At 39.5% G+C, this 18,199-nt stretch overlaps 1 protein-coding gene across 1 annotated transcript in view; it reads right to left on the bottom strand.

The window, feature by feature from the left end:
* LOC126748412 (uncharacterized MFS-type transporter C09D4.1-like) overlaps positions 1-18,199 on the bottom strand; it is a 33,085-nt gene that overhangs the window by 3,926 nt on the left and 10,960 nt on the right. Inside the window, exons 2-3 of the mRNA XM_050457646.1 lie at positions 554-866; positions 273-458 (exon numbers count right to left, since the gene is read on the bottom strand). Coding sequence (XP_050313603.1) covers positions 273-458; positions 554-850 — 483 coding nt within the window. The 5' untranslated portion in view covers positions 851-866. The remainder of the gene's footprint in view (positions 1-272; positions 459-553; positions 867-18,199) is intronic.

Raw genomic sequence — 18,199 nt, 5'->3', positions numbered from 1 at the left:
ATAGAAATGGTAAAAACATTTATTAAAAACAATTCAATTAATGTTAAAATAAACTGTTTGTAATTTTTTTTTTGGCACTGGTTAAACCAACTGGCCCGCTTCTCTCTTCATGATAAAGTAGCGAAAAATCAGTTGAAATTTAAAATCCAACTGAAAATTCAACTGAAACCACGTCAACACTTGACACAGTTAAATAATTTTTGTTACAAAGAATACCAATTTACATTTGTACATTTAAAAACGTTTAAGTTAATGATTAACAATTTTCATACCTCTGAGGGTTTAAACCAAACAGTAGCAATCTTGGAAGGTAGACACATAACGAAGACCTGTGCAGTTGATCCAATTCCTTGACCTAATATGACGACCCAAAAGAGACTTTCGTGGATTGAAAACACTTTTACCAAAGCTGCTACTGCTGTCCCTATACCACCACATAATGCTGCAAATCTTAAACCCTGCAAATATTTAACTGACCATCTATATTAATGTAAAAGACCTTAAAGTAAATTGACTCAACGTGAAATAAGTCGTCGTATATTATTTGGCTTACCTTCTTTTCAATAAAGTACGATACGGGCACAACAATAATCGGATATATCAACATATAAATAATGGAGGTCCAATCAACTTGGGCAGGACTGACCTTATAAAACCTCATAACTACGTTGGCAATAATCGAATATTCCATCCACTGAAAGGAATTTGCTGCGGAATACAAAACGTATATGGCGAGAATCGCCCATCTTTTCTTGAAAACTTTTATTGGAGTTGCTGCCGAACCCTCTTCGGCTTGGCATAGTTGGTTTTGTTCCTGTTTATCCGTCCACTTCTTAGTTCGGTCCTCCATTTTTAAAATGAATTATCTATAAATATAAAATTTTAAACCATGAACTCTTATTTGTTTTTGTTTTGAATGTTAAGTATTGCATGTTCATTTATTTGAAATTTGATACTAGATCAACCACTATAAATATATACAAAGGTTATATCTCGGAAACTGTTAATCTGACCTAATTGGAATTATAACATTATAAAAGTGGCTAAAAGAAAATGCGACTCTGATAACTAAGAGATCGAAAAATGACTTTTTGTTCATCAATGTTCAACGAGCTGAAACGGATTCGATACGGAAAAATGAAAAATGCCAAATTTTAAAGGCCGATATCTCGGCTTCTATGGGTCCTATTTGGAAAATTCCAACGGTTTTGACTTAGTTTCGTCCTTCTGAATCCAACGAGACCATCCGCAAGGTCGTAGCTCCCATATTAGCTGAGATCTCGCATTTTTGTAGCCCATTTTTGGGCTCAAAAACGGGGTCGAAAACTGACTATCCGATTTTTCAAAGTGCTATAATTCCACTTGTTCTGGTCAAATTCCGTTATAACCCGGTGTTTTCGTAATGTAGGTCATGGGAATAAGCCGCTGATAGGGGTTTCTATAGCTATTTTCGGGTTTAAAGAAAATCGATTTTTCGCATTTTCAAAGTGCTATAACTCCCTTAGTTTTTCTCGAAACTCATTATAACCCGGTGTTTTCGTGTTGTAGGTGATGGGAACAAGCCGCTGGTATAGTTAGTTCAAATTCGAAAAAAATCAATTTTTGGTGAAAAATTCGATACGGGGGGGTATACCCTTAAAATGAAAAATCCCTAACTTTGGAGGTTCATATCTCGGCTTCTATGGGTCCTATTTGGAAAATTCCAACGGTTTTGACTTAGTTTCGTCCTTCTGAATCCAACGAGACCATCCGCAAGGTCGTAGCTCCCATATTAGCTGAGATCTCGCATTTTTGTAGCCCATTTTTAGGCTCAAAAACGGGGTCGAAAACTGACTTTTTTCCGATTTTTCAAAGTGCTATAATTCCACTTGTTCTGGTCGAATTCCGTTATAACCCGGTGTTTTCGTAATGTAGGTGATGGGAATAAGCCGCTGATAGGGGTTTCTATAGCTATTATCGGGTTTAAAGAAAATCGATTTTTCGCAATTTCAAAGTGCTATAAATCCCTTAGTTTTTGTCGAAACTCATTATAACCCGGTGTTTTCGTGTTGTAGGTGATGAGAACAAGCCGCTGGTATAGTTAGTTCAAATTCGAAAAAAATCAATTTTTGGTGAAAAATTCGATACGGGGGGGTATACCCTTAAAATGAAAAATCCCTAACTTTGGAGGTCCATATCTCGGCTTCTATGGGCCCTATTGGGAAAATTCCAACGGTTTTGACTTAGTTTCGTCCTTCTGAATCCAACGAGACCATCCGCAAGGTCGTAGCTCCCATATTAGCTGAGATCTCGCATTTTTGTAGCCCATTTTTGGGCTCAAAAACGGGGTCGAAAACTGACTTTTTTCCGATTTTTCAAAGTGCTATAATTCCACTTGTTCTGGTCGAATTCCGTTATAACCCGGTGTTTTCGTAATGTAGGTGATGGGAATAAGCCGCTGATAGGGGTTTCTATAGCTATTATCGGGTTTAAAGAAAATCGATTTTTCGCAATTTCAAAGTGCTATAAATCCCTTAGTTTTTGTCGAAACTCATTATAACCCGGTGTTTTCGTGTTGTAGGTGATGGGAACAAGCCGCTGGTATAGTTAGTTCAAATTCGAAAAAAATCAATTTTTGGTGAAAAATTCGATACGGGGGGGTATACCCTTAAAATGAAAAATCCCTAACTTTGGAGGTTCATATCTCGGCTTCTATGGGCCCTATTTGGAAAATTCCAACGGTTTTGACTTAGTTTCGTCCTTCTGAATCCAACGAGACCATCCGCAAGGTCGTAGCTCCCATATTAGCTGAGATCTCGCATTTTTGTAGCCCATTTTTGGGCTCAAAAACGGGGTCGAAAACTGACTTTTTTCCGATTTTTCAAAGTGCTATAATTCCACTTGTTCTGGTCGAATTCCGTTATAACCCGGTGTTTTCGTAATGTAGGTGATGGGAATAAGCCGCTGATAGGGGTTTCTATAGCTATTATCGGGTTTAAAGAAAATCGATTTTTCGCAATTTCAAAGTGCTATAAATCCCTTAGTTTTTGTCGAAACACATTATAACCCGGTGTTTTCGTGTTGTAGGTGATGGGAACAAGCCGCTGGTATAGTTAGTTCAAATTCGAAAAAAATCAATTTTTGGTGAAAAATTCGATACGGGGGGTATACCCTTAAAATGAAAAATCCCTAACTTTGGAGGTCCATATCTCGGCTTCTATGGGCCCTATTGGGAAAATTCCAACGGTTTTGACTTAGTTTCGTCCTTCTGAATCCAACGAGACCATCCGCAAGGTCGTAGCTCCCATATTAGCTGAGATCTCGCAATTTTGTAGCCCATTTTTGGGCTCAAAAACGGGGTCGAAAACTGACTTTTTTCCGAATTTTCAAAGTGCTATAATTCCACTTGTTCTGGTCGAATTCCGTTATAACCCGGTGTTTTCGTAATGTAGGTGATGGGAATAAGCCGCTGGTATAGTTAGTTCAAATTCGAAAAAAATCAATTTTTGGTAAAAAATTCGATACGGGGGGGTATACCCTTAAAATGAAAAATCCCTAACTTTGGAGGTCCATATCTCGGCTTCTATGGGCCCTATTGGGAAAATTCCAACGGTTTTGACTTAGTTTCGTCCTTCTGAATCCAACGAAACCATCCGCAAGGTCGTAGCTCCCATATTAGCTGAGATCTCGCATTTTTGTAGCCCATTTTTGGGCTCAAAAACGCGGTCGAAAACTGACTTTTTTCCGATTTTTCAAAGTGCTATAATTCCACTTGTTCTGGTCGAATTCCGTTATAACCCGGTGTTTTCGTAATGTAGGTGATGGGAATAAGCCGCTGATAGGGGTTTCTATAGCTATTATCGGGTTTAAAGAAAATCGATTTTTCGCAATTTCAAAGTGCTATAAATCCCTTAGTTTTTGTCGAAACTCATTATAACCCGGTGTTTTCGTGTTGTAGGTGATGGGAACAAGCCGCTGGTATAGTTAGTTCAAATTCGAAAAAAATCAATTTTTGGTGAAAAATTCGATACGGGGGGGTATACCCTTAAAATGAAAAATCCCTAACTTTGGAGGTTCATATCTCGGCTTCTATGGGCCCTATTTGGAAAATTCCAACGGTTTTGACTTAGTTTCGTCCTTCTGAATCCAACGAGACCATCCGCAAGGTCGTAGCTCCCATATTAGCTGAGATCTCGCATTTTTGTAGCCCATTTTTGGGCTCAAAAACGGGGTCGAAAACTGACTTTTTTCCGATTTTTCAAAGTGCTATAATTCCACTTGTTCTGGTCGAATTCCGTTATAACCCGGTGTTTTCGTAATGTAGGTGATGGGAATAAGCCGCTGATAGGGGTTTCTATAGCTATTATCGGGTTTAAAGAAAATCGATTTTTCGCAATTTCAAAGTGCTATAAATCCCTTAGTTTTTGTCGAAACTCATTATAACCCGGTGTTTTCGTGTTGTAGGTGATGAGAACAAGCCGCTGGTATAGTTAGTTCAAATTCGAAAAAAATCAATTTTTGGTGAAAAATTCGATACGGGGGGGTATACCCTTAAAATGAAAAATCCCTAAATTTGGAGGTCCATATCTCGGCTTCTATGGGTCCTATTTGGAAAATTCCAACGGTTTTGACTTAGTTTCGTCCTTCTGAATCCAACGAGACCATCCGCAAGGTCGTAGCTCCCATATTAGCTGAGATCTCGCATTTTTGTAGCCCATTTTTGGGCTCAAAAACGGGGTCGAAAACTGACTTTTTTCCGATTTTTCAAAGTGCTATAATTCCACTTGTTCTGGTCGAATTCCGTTATAACCCGGTGTTTTCGTAATGTAGGTGATGGGAATAAGCCGCTGATAGGGGTTTCTATAGCTATTATCGGGTTTAAAGAAAATCGATTTTTCGCAATTTCAAAGTGCTATAAATCCCTTAGTTTTTGTCGAAACTCATTATAACCCGGTGTTTTCGTGTTGTAGGTGATGAGAACAAGCCGCTGGTATAGTTAGTTCAAATTCGAAAAAAATCAATTTTTGGTGAAAAATTCGATACGGGGGGGTATACCCTTAAAATGAAAAATCCCTAACTTTGGAGGTCCATATCTCGGCTTCTATGGGCCCTATTGGGAAAATTCCAACGGTTTTGACTTAGTTTCGTCCTTCTGAATCCAACGAGACCATCCGCAAGGTCGTAGCTCCCATATTAGCTGAGATCTCGCATTTTTGTAGCCCATTTTTGGGCTCAAAAACGGGGTCGAAAACTGACTTTTTTCCGAATTTTCAAAGTGCTATAATTCCACTTGTTCTGGTCGAATTCCGTTATAACCCGGTGTTTTCGTAATGTAGGTGATGGGAATAAGCCGCTGATAGGGGTTTCTATAGCTATTATCGGGTTTAAAGAAAATCGATTTTTCGCAATTTCAAAGTGCTATAAATCCGTTAGTTTTTGTCGAAACTCATTATAACCCGGTGTTTTCGTGTTGTAGGTGATGGGAACAAGCCGCTGGTATAGTTAGTTCAAATTCGAAAAAAATCAATTTTTGGTGAAAAATTCGATACGGGGGGGTATACCCTTAAAATGAAAAATCCCTAACTTTGGAGGTCCATATCTCGGCTTCTATGGGCCCTATTGGGAAAATTCCAACGGTTTTGACTTAGTTTCGTCCTTCTGAATCCAACGAGACCATCCGCAAGGTCGTAGCTCCCATATTAGCTGAGATCTCGCATTTTTGTAGCCCATTTTTGGGCTCAAAAACGGGGTCGAAAACTGACTTTTTTCCGAATTTTCAAAGTGCTATAATTCCACTTGTTCTGGTCGAATTCCGTTATAACCCGGTGTTTTCGTAATGTAGGTGATGGGAATAAGCCGCTGATAGGGGTTTCTATAGCTATTATCGGGTTTAAAGAAAATCGATTTTTCGCAATTTCAAAGTGCTATAAATCCCTTAGTTTTTGTCGAAACACATTATAACCCGGTGTTTTCGTGTTGTAGGTGATGGGAACAAGCCGCTGGTATAGTTAGTTCAAATTCGAAAAAAATCAATTTTTGGTGAAAAATTCGATACGGGGGGGTATACCCTTAAAATGAAAAATCCCTAACTTTGGAGGTCCATATCTCGGCTTCTATGGGTCCTATTTGGAAAATTCCAACGGTTTTGACTTAGTTTCGTCCTTCTGAATCCAACGAGACCATCCGCAAGGTCGTAGCTCCCATATTAGCTGAGATCTCGCATTTTTGTAGCCCATTTTTGGGCTCAAAAACGGGGTCGAAAACTGACTTTTTTCCGAATTTTCAAAGTGCTATAAATCCCTTAGTTTTTGTCGAAACACATTATAACCCGGTGTTTTCGTGTTGTAGGTGATGGGAACAAGCCGCTGGTATAGTTAGTTCAAATTCGAAAAAAATCAATTTTTGGTGAAAAATTCGATACGGGGGGGTATACCCTTAAAATGAAAAATCCCTAACTTTGGAGGTCCATATCTCGGCTTCTATGGGTCCTATTTGGAAAATTCCAACGGTTTTGACTTAGTTTCGTCCTTCTGAATCCAACGAGACCATCCGCAAGGTCGTAGCTCCCATATTAGCTGAGATCTCGCATTTTTGTAGCCCATTTTTGGGCTCAAAAACGGGGTCGAAAACTGACTTTTTTCCGAATTTTCAAAATGCTATAATTCCACTTGTTCTGGTCGAAACACATCTCGTGAGAGTGTTTTCGTAATGTAGGTGATGGGAATAAGCCGCTGATAGGGGTTTCTATAGCTATTATCGGGTTTAAAGAAAATCGATTTTTCGCAATTTCAAAGTGCTATAAATCCCTTAGTTTTTGTCGAAACACATTATAACCCGGTGTTTTCGTGTTGTAGGTGATGGGAACAAGCCGCTGGTATAGTTAGTTCAAATTCGAAAAAAATCAATTTTTGGTGAAAAATTCGATACGGGGGGGTATACCCTTAAAATGAAAAATCCCTAACTTTGGAGGTCCATATCTCGGCTTCTATGGGTCCTATTTGGAAAATTCCAACGGTTTTGACTTAGTTTCGTCCTTCTGAATCCAACGAGACCATCCGCAAGGTCGTAGCTCCCATATTAGCTGAGATCTCGCATTTTTGTAGCCCATTTTTGGGCTCAAAAACGGGGTCGAAAACTGACTTTTTTCCGAATTTTCAAAGTGCTATAATTCCACTTGTTCTGGTCGAATTCCGTTATAACCCGGTGTTTTCGTAATGTAGGTGATGGGAATAAGCCGCTGATAGGGGTTTCTATAGCTATTATCGGGTTTAAAGAAAATCGATTTTTCGCAATTTCAAAGTGCTATAAATCCCTTAGTTTTTGTCGAAACTCATTATAACCCGGTGTTTTCGTATTGTAGGTGATGGGAACAAGCCGCTGGTATAGTTAGTTCAAATTCGAAAAAAATCAATTTTTGGTGAAAAATTCGATACGGGGGGGTATACCCTTAAAATGAAAAATCCCTAACTTTGGAGGTCCATATCTCGGCTTCTATGGGCCCTATTGGGAAAATTCCAACGGTTTTGACTTAGTTTCGTCCTTCTGAATCCAACGAGACCATCCGCAAGGTCGTAGCTCCCATATTAGCTGAGATCTCGCATTTTTGTAGCCCATTTTTGGGCTCAAAAACGGGGTCGAAAACTGACTTTTTTCCGAATTTTCAAAGTGCTATAATTCCACTTGTTCTGGTCGAATTCCGTTATAACCCGGTGTTTTCGTAATGTAGGTGATGGGAATAAGCCGCTGATAGGGGTTTCTATAGCTATTATCGGGTTTAAAGAAAATCGATTTTTCGCAATTTCAAAGTGCTATAAATCCCTTAGTTTTTGTCGAAACACATTATAACCCGGTGTTTTCGTGTTGTAGGTGATGGGAACAAGCCGCTGGTATAGTTAGTTCAAATTCGAAAAAAATCAATTTTTGGTGAAAAATTCGATACGGGGGGGTATACCCTTAAAATGAAAAATCCCTAACTTTGGAGGTCCATATCTCGGCTTCTATGGGTCCTATTTGGAAAATTCCAACGGTTTTGACTTAGTTTCGTCCTTCTGAATCCAACGAGACCATCCGCAAGGTCGTAGCTCCCATAGTAGCTGAGATCTCGCATTTTTGTAGCCCATTTTTGGGCTCAAAAACGGGGTCGAAAACTGACTTTTTTCCGAATTTTCAAAGTGCTATAAATCCCTTAGTTTTTGTCGAAACACATTATAACCCGGTGTTTTCGTGTTGTAGGTGATGGGAACAAGCCGCTGGTATAGTTAGTTCAAATTCGAAAAAAATCAATTTTTGGTGAAAAATTCGATACGGGGGGGTATACCCTTAAAATGAAAAATCCCTAACTTTGGAGGTCCATATCTCGGCTTCTATGGGTCCTATTTGGAAAATTCCAACGGTTTTGACTTAGTTTCGTCCTTCTGAATCCAACGAGACCATCCGCAAGGTCGTAGCTCCCATATTAGCTGAGATCTCGCATTTTTGTAGCCCATTTTTGGGCTCAAAAACGGGGTCGAAAACTGACTTTTTTCCGAATTTTCAAAATGCTATAATTCCACTTGTTCTGGTCGAATTCCGTTATAACCCGGTGTTTTCGTAATGTAGGTGATGGGAATAAGCCGCTGATAGGGGTTTCTATAGCTATTATCGGGTTTAAAGAAAATCGATTTTTCGCAATTTCAAAGTGCTATAAATCCCTTAGTTTTTGTCGAAACACATTATAACCCGGTGTTTTCGTGTTGTAGGTGATGGGAACAAGCCGCTGGTATAGTTAGTTCAAATTCGAAAAAAATCAATTTTTGGTGAAAAATTCGATACGGGGGGGTATACCCTTAAAATGAAAAATCCCTAACTTTGGAGGTCCATATCTCGGCTTCTATGGGTCCTATTTGGAAAATTCCAACGGTTTTGACTTAGTTTCGTCCTTCTGAATCCAACGAGACCATCCGCAAGGTCGTAGCTCCCATATTAGCTGAGATCTCGCATTTTTGTAGCCCATTTTTGGGCTCAAAAACGGGGTCGAAAACTGACTTTTTTCCGAATTTTCAAAGTGCTATAATTCCACTTGTTCTGGTCGAATTCCGTTATAACCCGGTGTTTTCGTAATGTAGGTGATGGGAATAAGCCGCTGATAGGGGTTTCTATAGCTATTATCGGGTTTAAAGAAAATCGATTTTTCGCAATTTCAAAGTGCTATAAATCCCTTAGTTTTTGTCGAAACTCATTATAACCCGGTGTTTTCGTATTGTAGGTGATGGGAACAAGCCGCTGGTATAGTTAGTTCAAATTCGAAAAAAATCAATTTTTGGTGAAAAATTCGATACGGGGGGGTATACCCTTAAAATGAAAAATCCCTAACTTTGGAGGTCCATATCTCGGCTTCTATGGGCCCTATTGGGAAAATTCCAACGGTTTTGACTTAGTTTCGTCCTTCTGAATCCAACGAGACCATCCGCAAGGTCGTAGCTCCCATATTAGCTGAGATCTCGCATTTTTGTAGCCCATTTTTGGGCTCAAAAACGGGGTCGAAAACTGACTTTTTTCCGAATTTTCAAAGTGCTATAATTCCACTTGTTCTGGTCGAATTCCGTTATAACCCGGTGTTTTCGTAATGTAGGTGATGGGAATAAGCCGCTGATAGGGGTTTCTATAGCTATTATCGGGTTTAAAGAAAATCGATTTTTCGCAATTTCAAAGTGCTATAAATCCCTTAGTTTTTGTCGAAACACATTATAACCCGGTGTTTTCGTGTTGTAGGTGATGGGAACAAGCCGCTGGTATAGTTAGTTCAAATTCGAAAAAAATCAATTTTTGGTGAAAAATTCGATACGGGGGGGTATACCCTTAAAATGAAAAATCCCTAACTTTGGAGGTCCATATCTCGGCTTCTATGGGTCCTATTTGGAAAATTCCAACGGTTTTGACTTAGTTTCGTCCTTCTGAATCCAACGAGACCATCCGCAAGGTCGTAGCTCCCATAGTAGCTGAGATCTCGCATTTTTGTAGCCCATTTTTGGGCTCAAAAACGGGGTCGAAAACTGACTTTTTTCCGAATTTTCAAAGTGCTATAAATCCCTTAGTTTTTGTCGAAACACATTATAACCCGGTGTTTTCGTGTTGTAGGTGATGGGAACAAGCCGCTGGTATAGTTAGTTCAAATTCGAAAAAAATCAATTTTTGGTGAAAAATTCGATACGGGGGGGTATACCCTTAAAATGAAAAATCCCTAACTTTGGAGGTCCATATCTCGGCTTCTATGGGTCCTATTTGGAAAATTCCAACGGTTTTGACTTAGTTTCGTCCTTCTGAATCCAACGAGACCATCCGCAAGGTCGTAGCTCCCATATTAGCTGAGATCTCGCATTTTTGTAGCCCATTTTTGGGCTCAAAAACGGGGTCGAAAACTGACTTTTTTCCGAATTTTCAAAGTGCTATAATTCCACTTGTTCTGGTCGAATTCCGTTATAACCCGGTGTTTTCGTAATGTAGGTGATGGGAATAAGCCGCTGATAGGGGTTTCTATAGCTATTATCGGGTTTAAAGAAAATCGATTTTTCGCAATTTCAAAGTGCTATAAATCCCTTAGTTTTTGTCGAAACTCATTATAACCCGGTGTTTTCGTGTTGTAGGTGATGGGAACAAGCCGCTGGTATAGTTAGTTCAAATTCGAAAAAAATCAATTTTTGGTGAAAAATTCGATACGGGGGGGTATACCCTTAAAATGAAAAATCCCTAACTTTGGAGGTCCATATCTCGGCTTCTATGGGCCCTATTGGGAAAATTCCAACGGTTTTGACTTAGTTTTGTCCTTCTGAATGCAACGAGACCATCCGCAAGGTCGTAGCTCCCATATTAGCTGAGATCTCGCATTTTTGTAGCCCATTTTTGGGCTCAAAAACGGGGTCGAAAACTGACTTTTTTCCGAATTTTCAAAGTGCTATAATTCCACTTGTTCTGGTCGAATTCCGTTATAACCCGGTGTTTTCGTAATGTAGGTGATGGGAATAAGCCGCTGATAGGGGTTTCTATAGCTATTATCGGGTTTAAAGAAAATCGATTTTTCGCAATTTCAAAGTGCTATAAATCCCTTAGTTTTTGTCGAAACACATTATAACCCGGTGTTTTCGTGTTGTAGGTGATGGGAACAAGCCGCTGGTATAGTTAGTTCAAATTCGAAAAAAATCAATTTTTGGTGAAAAATTCGATACGGGGGGGTATACCCTTAAAATGAAAAATCCCTAACTTTGGAGGTCCATATCTCGGCTTCTATGGGTCCTATTTGGAAAATTCCAACGGTTTTGACTTAGTTTCGTCCTTCTGAATCCAACGAGACCATCCGCAAGGTCGTAGCTCCCATAGTAGCTGAGATCTCGCATTTTTGTAGCCCATTTTTGGGCTCAAAAACGGGGTCGAAAACTGACTTTTTTCCGAATTTTCAAAGTGCTATAAATCCCTTAGTTTTTGTCGAAACACATTATAACCCGGTGTTTTCGTGTTGTAGGTGATGGGAACAAGCCGCTGGTATAGTTAGTTCAAATTCGAAAAAAATCAATTTTTGGTGAAAAATTCGATACGGGGGGGTATACCCTTAAAATGAAAAATCCCTAACTTTGGAGGTCCATATCTCGGCTTCTATGGGTCCTATTTGGAAAATTCCAACGGTTTTGACTTAGTTTCGTCCTTCTGAATCCAACGAGACCATCCGCAAGGTCGTAGCTCCCATATTAGCTGAGATCTCGCATTTTTGTAGCCCATTTTTGGGCTCAAAAACGGGGTCGAAAACTGACTTTTTTCCGAATTTTCAAAGTGCTATAATTCCACTTGTTCTGGTCGAATTCCGTTATAACCCGGTGTTTTCGTAATGTAGGTGATGGGAATAAGCCGCTGATAGGGGTTTCTATAGCTATTATCGGGTTTAAAGAAAATCGATTTTTCGCAATTTCAAAGTGCTATAAATCCCTTAGTTTTTGTCGAAACTCATTATAACCCGGTGTTTTCGTGTTGTAGGTGATGGGAACAAGCCGCTGGTATAGTTAGTTCAAATTCGAAAAAAATCAATTTTTGGTGAAAAATTCGATACGGGGGGGTATACCCTTAAAATGAAAAATCCCTAACTTTGGAGGTCCATATCTCGGCTTCTATGGGCCCTATTGGGAAAATTCCAACGGTTTTGACTTAGTTTTGTCCTTCTGAATGCAACGAGACCATCCGCAAGGTCGTAGCTCCCATATTAGCTGAGATCTCGCATTTTTGTAGCCCATTTTTGGGCTCAAAAACGGGGTCGAAAACTGACTTTTTTCCGAATTTTCAAAGTGCTATAATTCCACTTGTTCTGGTCGAATTCCGTTATAACCCGGTGTTTTCGTAATGTAGGTGATGGGAATAAGCCGCTGATAGGGGTTTCTATAGCTATTATCGGGTTTAAAGAAAATCGATTTTTCGCAATTTCAAAGTGCTATAAATCCCTTAGTTTTTGTCGAAACACATTATAACCCGGTGTTTTCGTGTTGTAGGTGATGGGAACAAGCCGCTGGTATAGTTAGTTCAAATTCGAAAAAAATCAATTTTTGGTGAAAAATTCGATACGGGGGGGTATACCCTTAAAATGAAAAATCCCTAACTTTGGAGGTCCATATCTCGGCTTCTATGGGTCCTATTTGGAAAATTCCAACGGTTTTGACTTAGTTTCGTCCTTCTGAATCCAACGAGACCATCCGCAAGGTCGTAGCTCCCATATTAGCTGAGATCTCGCATTTTTGTAGCCCATTTTTGGGCTCAAAAACGGGGTCGAAAACTGACTTTTTTCCGAATTTTCAAAGTGCTATAATTCCACTTGTTCTGGTCGAATTCCGTTATAACCCGGTGTTTTCGTAATGTAGGTGATGGGAATAAGCCGCTGATAGGGGTTTCTATAGCTATTATCGGGTTTAAAGAAAATCGATTTTTCGCAATTTCAAAGTGCTATAAATCCGTTAGTTTTTGTCGAAACTCATTATAACCCGGTGTTTTTGTGTTGTAGGTGATGGGAACAAGCCGCTGGTATAGTTAGTTCAAATTCGAAAAAAATCAATTTTTGGTGAAAAATTCGATACGGGGGGTATACCCTTAAAATGAAAAATCCCTAACTTTGGAGGTCCATATCTCGGCTTCTATGGGTCCTATTTGGAAAATTCCAACGGTTTTGACTTAGTTTCGTCCTTCTGAATCCAACGAGACCATCCGCAAGGTCGTAGCTCCCATATTAGCTGAGATCTCGCATTTTTGTAGCCCATTTTTGGGCTCAAAAACGGGGTCGAAAACTGACTTTTTTCCGAATTTTCAAAGTGCTATAATTCCACTTGTTCTGGTCGAATTCCGTTATAACCCGGTGTTTTCGTAATGTAGGTGATGGGAATAAGCCGCTGATAGGGGTTTCTATAGCTATTATCGGGTTTAAAGAAAATCGATTTTTCGCAATTTCAAAGTGCTATAAATCCGTTAGTTTTTGTCGAAACTCATTATAACCCGGTGTTTTCGTGTTGTAGGTGATGGGAACAAGCCGCTGGTATAGTTAGTTCAAATTCGAAAAAAATCAATTTTTGGTGAAAAATTCGATACGGGGGGGTATACCCTTAAAATGAAAAATCCCTAACTTTGGAGGTTCATATCTCGGCTTCTATGGGTCCTATTTGGAAGATTCCAACGGTTTTGACTTAGTTTCGTCCTTCTGAATCCAACGAGACTATCCGCAAGGTCGTAGCTCCCATATTAGCTGAGATCTCGCATTTTTGTAGCCCATTTTTGGGCTCAAAAACGGGGTCGAAAACTGACTTTTTTCCGAATTTTCAAAGTGCTATAATTCCACTTGTTCTGGTCGAATTCCGTTATAACCCGGTGTTTTCGTAATGTAGGTGATGGGAATAAGCCGCTGATAGGGGTTTCTATAGCTATTATCGGGTTTAAAGAAAATCGATTTTTCGCAATTTCAAAGTGCTATAAATCCCTTAGTTTTTGTCGAAACTCATTATAACCCGGTGTTTTCGTGTTGTAGGTGATGGGAACAAGCCGCTGGTATAGTTAGTTCAAATTCGAAAAAAATCAATTTTTGGTGAAAAATTCGATACGGGGGGGTATACCCTTAAAATGAAAAATCCCTAACTTTGGAGGTCCATATCTCGGCTTCTATGGGCCCTATTGGGAAAATTCCAACGGTTTTGACTTAGTTTTGTCCTTCTGAATGCAACGAGACCATCCGCAAGGTCGTAGCTCCCATATTAGCTGAGATCTCGCATTTTTGTAGCCCATTTTTGGGCTCAAAAACGGGGTCGAAAACTGACTTTTTTCCGAATTTTCAAAGTGCTATAATTCCACTTGTTCTGGTCGAATTCCGTTATAACCCGGTGTTTTCGTAATGTAGGTGATGGGAATAAGCCGCTGATAGGGGTTTCTATAGCTATTATCGGGTTTAAAGAAAATCGATTTTTCGCAATTTCAAAGTGCTATAAATCCGTTAGTTTTTGTCGAAACTCATTATAACCCGGTGTTTTTGTGTTGTAGGTGATGGGAACAAGCCGCTGGTATAGTTAGTTCAAATTCGAAAAAAATCAATTTTTGGTGAAAAATTCGATACGGGGGGGTATACCCTTAAAATGAAAAATCCCTAACTTTGGAGGTCCATATCTCGGCTTCTATGGGCCCTATTGGGAAAATTCCAACGGTTTTGACTTAGTTTCGTCCTTCTGAATCCAACGAGACCATTCGCAAGGTCGTAGCTCCCATATTAGCTGAGATCTCGCATTTTTGTAGCCCATTTTTGGGCTCAAAAACGGGGTCGAAAACTGACTTTTTTCCGAATTTTCAAAGTGCTATAATTCCACTTGTTCTGGTCGAATTCCGTTATAACCCGGTGTTTTCGTAATGTAGGTGATGGGAATAAGCCGCTGATAGGGGTTTCTATAGCTATTATCGGGTTTAAAGAAAATCGATTTTTCGCAATTTCAAAGTGCTATAAATCCCTTAGTTTTTGTCGAAACTCATTATAACCCGGTGTTTTCGTGTTGTAGGTGATGGGAACAAGACGCTGGTATAGTTAGTTCAAATTCGAAAAAAATCAATTTTTGGTGAAAAATTCGATACGTGGGGGTATACCCTTAAAATGAAAAATCCCTAACTTTGGAGGTCCATATCTCGGCTTCTATGGGTCCTATTTGGAAAATTCCAACGGTTTTGACTTAGTTTCGTCCTTCTGAATCCAACGAGACCATCCGCAAGGTCGTAGCTCCCATATTAGCTGAGATCTCGCATTTTTGTAGCCCATTTTTGGGCTCAAAAACGGGGTCGAAAACTGACTTTTTTCCGAATTTTCAAAGTGCTATAATTCCACTTGTTCTGGTCGAATTCCGTTATAACCCGGTGTTTTCGTAATGTAGGTGATGGGAATAAGCCGCTGATAGGGGTTTCTATAGCTATTATCGGGTTTAAAGAAAATCGATTTTTCGCAATTTCAAAGTGCTATAAATCCGTTAGTTTTTGTCGAAACTCATTATAACCCGGTGTTTTCGTGTTGTAGGTGATGGGAACAAGCCGCTGGTATAGTTAGTTCAAATTGGAAAAAAATCAATTTTTGGTGAAAAATTCGATACGGGGGGGTATACCCTTAAAATGAAAAATCCCTAACTTTGGAGGTCCATATCTCGGCTTCTATGGGTCCTATTTGGAAAATTCCAACGGTTTTGACTTAGTTTCGTCCTTCTGAATCCAACGAGACCATCCGCAAGGTCGTAGCTCCCATATTAGCTGAGATCTCGCATTTTTGTAGCCCATTTTTGGGCTCAAAAACGGGGTCGAAAACTGACTTTTTTCCGAATTTTCAAAGTGCTATAATTCCACTTGTTCTGGTCGAATTCCGTTATAACCCGGTGTTTTCGTAATGTAGGTGATGGGAATAAGCCGCTGATAGGGGTTTCTATAGCTATTATCGGGTTTAAAGAAAATCGATTTTTCGCAATTTCAAAGTGCTATAAATCCGTTAGTTTTTGTCGAAACTCATTATAACCCGGTGTTTTTGTGTTGTAGGTGATGGGAACAAGCCGCTGGTATAGTTAGTTCAAATTCGAAAAAAATCAATTTTTGGTGAAAAATTCGATACGGGGGGGTATACCCTTAAAATGAAAAATCCCTAACTTTGGAGGTCCATATCTCGGCTTCTATGGGCCCTATTGGGAAAATTCCAACGGTTTTGACTTAGTTTCGTCCTTCTGAATCCAACGAGACCATTCGCAAGGTCGTAGCTCCCATTTTAGCTGAGATCTCGCATTTTTGTAGCCCATTTTTGGGCTCAAAAACGGGGTCGAAAACTGACTTTTTTCCGAATTTTCAAAGTGCTATAATTCCACTTGTTCTGGTCGAATTCCGTTATAACCCGGTGTTTTCGTAATGTAGGTGATGGGAATAAGCCGCTGATAGGGGTTTCTATAGCTATTATCGGGTTTAAAGAAAATCGATTTTTCGCAATTTCAAAGTGCTATAAATCCCTTAGTTTTTGTCGAAACTCATTATAACCCGGTGTTTTCGTGTTGTAGGTGATGGGAACAAGACGCTGGTATAGTTAGTTCAAATTCGAAAAAAATCAATTTTTGGTGAAAAATTCGATACGTGGGGGTATACCCTTAAAATGAAAAATCCCTAACTTTGGAGGTCCATATCTCGGCTTCTATGGGTCCTATTTGGAAAATTCCAACGGTTTTGACTTAGTTTCGTCCTTCTGAATCCAACGAGACCATCCGCAAGGTCGTAGCTCCCATATTAGCTGAGATCTCGCATTTTTGTAGCCCATTTTTGGGCTCAAAAACGGGGTCGAAAACTGACTTTTTTCCGAATTTTCAAAGTGCTATAATTCCACTTGTTCTGGTCGAATTCCGTTATAACCCGGTGTTTTCGTAATGTAGGTGATGGGAATAAGCCGCTGATAGGGGTTTCTATAGCTATTATCGGGTTTAAAGAAAATCGATTTTTCGCAATTTCAAAGTGCTATAAATCCGTTAGTTTTTGTCGAAACTCATTATAACCCGGTGTTTTCGTGTTGTAGGTGATGGGAACAAGCCGCTGGTATAGTTAGTTCAAATTGGAAAAAAATCAATTTTTGGTGAAAAATTCGATACGTGGGGGTATACCCTTAAAATGAAAAATCCCTAACTTTGGAGGTCCATATCTCGGCTTCTATGGGTCCTATTTGGAAAATTCCAACGGTTTTGACTTAGTTTCGTCCTTCTGAATCCAACGAGACTATCCGCAAGGTCGTAGCTCCCATATTAGCTGAGATCTCGCATTTTTGTAGCCCATTTTTGGGCTCAAAAACGGGGTCGAAAACTGACTTTTTTCCGAATTTTCAAAGTGCTATAATTCCACTTGTTCTGGTCGAATTCCGTTATAACCCGGTGTTTTCGTAATGTAGGTGATGGGAATAAGCCGCTGATAGGGGTTTCTATAGCTATTATCGGGTTTAAAGAAAATCGATTTTTCGCAATTTCAAAGTGCTATAAATCCCTTAGTTTTTGTCGAAACTCATTATAACCCGGTGTTTTCGTGTTGTAGGTGATGGAAACAAGCCGCTGGTATAGTTAGTTCAAATTCGAAAAAAATCAATTTTTGGTGAAAAATTCGATACGGGGGGGTATACCCTTAAAATGAAAAATCCCTAACTTTGGAGGTTCATATCTCGGCTTCTATGGGTCCTATTTGGAAAATTCCAACGGTTTTGACTTAGTTTCGTCCTTCTGAATCCAACGAGACTATCCGCAAGGTCGTAGCTCCCATATTAGCTGAGATCTCGCATTTTTGTAGCCCATTTTTGGGCTCAAAAACGGGGTCGAAAACTGACTTTTTTCCGAATTTTCAAAGTGCTATAATTCCACTTGTTCTGGTCGAATTCCGTTATAACCCGGTGTTTTCGTAATGTAGGTGATGGGAATAAGCCGCTGATAGGGGTTTCTATAGCTATTATCGGGTTTAAAGAAAATCGATTTTTCGCAATTTCAAAGTGCTATAAATCCCTTAGTTTTTGTCGAAACTCATTATAACCCGGTGTTTTCGTGTTGTAGGTGATGGGAACAAGCCGCTGGTATAGTTAGTTCAAATTCGAAAAAAATCAATTTTTGGTGAAAAATTCGATACGGGGGGGTATACCCTTAAAATGAAAAATCCCTAACTTTGGAGGTCCATATCTCGGCTTCTATGGGCCCTATTGGGA

The sequence above is a fragment of the Anthonomus grandis genome, chromosome 22 (genome assembly GCF_022605725.1).
Source record: "Anthonomus grandis grandis chromosome 22, icAntGran1.3, whole genome shotgun sequence".
NCBI classification, from domain to species: domain Eukaryota; kingdom Metazoa; phylum Arthropoda; class Insecta; order Coleoptera; family Curculionidae; genus Anthonomus; species Anthonomus grandis.
This window is presented reverse-complemented; position numbering and strand designations above follow the sequence as displayed.